Genomic DNA, 1,829 nt, shown 5'->3' on the forward strand with positions numbered 1-1,829 from the left:
CATGTGTGCACACGCGTGTGTGTGTGCACATGTAGAGTCCAGGCATGTGTGCGTGCATGTGTGTGTGTGCACATGTAGAGTCCAGGCATGTGTGCGCGCATGTGTGTGTGTGCACATGTAGAGTCCAGGCATGTGTGCACACGCGTGTGTGTGTGTGTGCACATGTAGAGTCCAGAAGACAATTGGAGGACTCACCTTCTATTCCTGTCCCAGAGATGAAGCTCGGGTTTCAGTCTTCTGAGCCATCTTGCCAGTCTTCACGTTGTTTTCTAAGTCAGGAGAGGCACACTGCTGTCCCTTAGAGCTGTCTGCCACGTGCCCATCAGGAAATGCCTGCGGTTGGCCCTGGTGCTATCCCTGGTTCCTGTGGCCTTCCACAGCTGCCCCTTCTGAGTCTCCCCAGTCAGTGGGGACTGGGTTACCCTGAACTACGGCACGGGCTAGCCTCAACTCTCACTCCCTAATTACAGAAACTGGCCAGTGAGCGGGACACCCTCCAGACAGAGCTGGAAGAACTGAAAAGGAAGTTTGAGGGCATGCGCTCTCGCAACAAGGTGCTGTCCAGTGAGGTGAAGACCCTCAAGACCCAGATGGTGACCCTGGTGGAGAAGGGCAGGCATGATGATGAGCTGATTGATGCACTCATGGTATGCAGACAGGGGGCGTTGAGAGCAGAGACACCTCAGATGTTTCCTACAGTAAAGTCCTGCCTCTGGGACGCAGCCTCCCAGAGTGCCTGAGGGAAATAACCATGACCCTGGTGCCCTTGGCCTTGGGACCCCAGAGGGGCTGGCACTCTGTAATGGGGTGAGATAGGGGGCACCCACCTCTAGGGTCAGTCTGCCTCTGTGGGCACCTCACTGCCGGTTCTGTGCCTGGGGTGCTCTGAGTCTCCGTTTTCTCCTGAGGTCTCCTGTCCCAGGTCATAGTGTCGTTCCTCTTTGCCCCAAAGCAAGGAGCCTCTGTCCTTAGAGCCTCCCTGGGGATATGTCCAGGGTCCAGGCCTCAGGTCAGCTGCTGATGGGCTCCTCACACAGCATTGCTGGATCAGTCCTTCCTCGCACTCACGTGTGTGCCTACCAGCTGGGCACCCCGCCCCCCACGCACACACCGAACTGCCTTCTGGTAACTAAAGGGTCACCTTTCCCATCTTGCCTTCTTGGCTCCAGTCTCCCAGGAGGAAATCCGAGGCCAGAAGGCATCAGAGTTGAACCTTGAATCCGCAGGGAGGGTGCTCCTGGTTCTCAGTCAGATAACTAGTGTCTCCTGCTAGGGAAAGTCAGATGGCTCCGGGTAACAAAGCCAGCTGCCCCTGTCCTGTCCTTTCCTACCCAAAGTAGTCCAAGGCTGCCTCTACCTGCCCTCTGTCTGACCCTCAGGACCAGCTCAAGCAGCTGCAGGACATTCTGGGCAGCCTGAGTGTGCAGGAGGAATCGAGGCGCACATCCCAGCACCACCTGGACCAGAAGAAGGTCAACAGTGAGGCCCAACAGAGCAGCAGCCTTGTGGCCCAGCTGCGGGCCATGGTGGCTGAGCGTGAGGCCAAAGTGCGGCAGCTGGAGCTGGAGATTGGGCAACTCAGTGTCCAGGTGAGCCAGGTGCCACCCGGGCCAGCCTGTCAGTGCCCGGCTAGCAACTCAGTGTCTAGGTGAGCGGGATGCCACCTGGGGGGGCATCAGTGCCTGGCTAGCAGCTCAGTGTACAGGTGAGCGGGATGCCACCTGGGGGGGCATCAGTGCCTGGCTAACAGCTCAGTGTACAGGTGAGCGGGATGCCACCTGGGGGGGGGGCGTTAGTGCCTGGCTAACAGCTCAGTGTACAGGTGAGCG

At 58.4% G+C, this 1,829-nt stretch overlaps 1 protein-coding gene across 1 annotated transcript; it reads left to right on the forward strand.

The window, feature by feature from the left end:
* Positions 1 to 370: 370 nt before the first annotated feature.
* LOC101982009 (coiled-coil domain-containing protein 13-like) lies at positions 371 to 1,689 on the forward strand. The gene is made up of 2 exons (XM_005372389.2): positions 371 to 647; positions 1,380 to 1,689. The coding sequence occupies exons 1-2, from the start codon at positions 537 to 539 to the stop codon at positions 1,650 to 1,652; spliced, it is 384 nt and encodes a 127-aa protein (XP_005372446.2). The 5' UTR covers positions 371 to 536; the 3' UTR covers positions 1,653 to 1,689.
* The last annotated feature ends 140 nt before the right edge of the window (positions 1,690 to 1,829 follow it).

This window comes from Microtus ochrogaster, unplaced genomic scaffold, assembly GCF_000317375.1.
Source record: "Microtus ochrogaster isolate Prairie Vole_2 unplaced genomic scaffold, MicOch1.0 UNK3621, whole genome shotgun sequence".
Taxonomy (NCBI): domain Eukaryota; kingdom Metazoa; phylum Chordata; class Mammalia; order Rodentia; family Cricetidae; genus Microtus; species Microtus ochrogaster.

What these genes read in the sequence shown, in the direction of transcription:
- LOC101982009 (XM_005372389.2), top strand. Translation starts at nt 537, where the DNA reads ATGCGCTCTCGCAACAAGGTGCTGTCCAGTGAGGTGAAGACCCTCAAG. An exon ending in AGCTGATTGATGCACTCATG is followed by an intron (nt 648 to 1,379) that starts GTATGCAGACAG and finishes TCTGACCCTCAG; the next exon opens with GACCAGCTCAAGCAGCTGCA.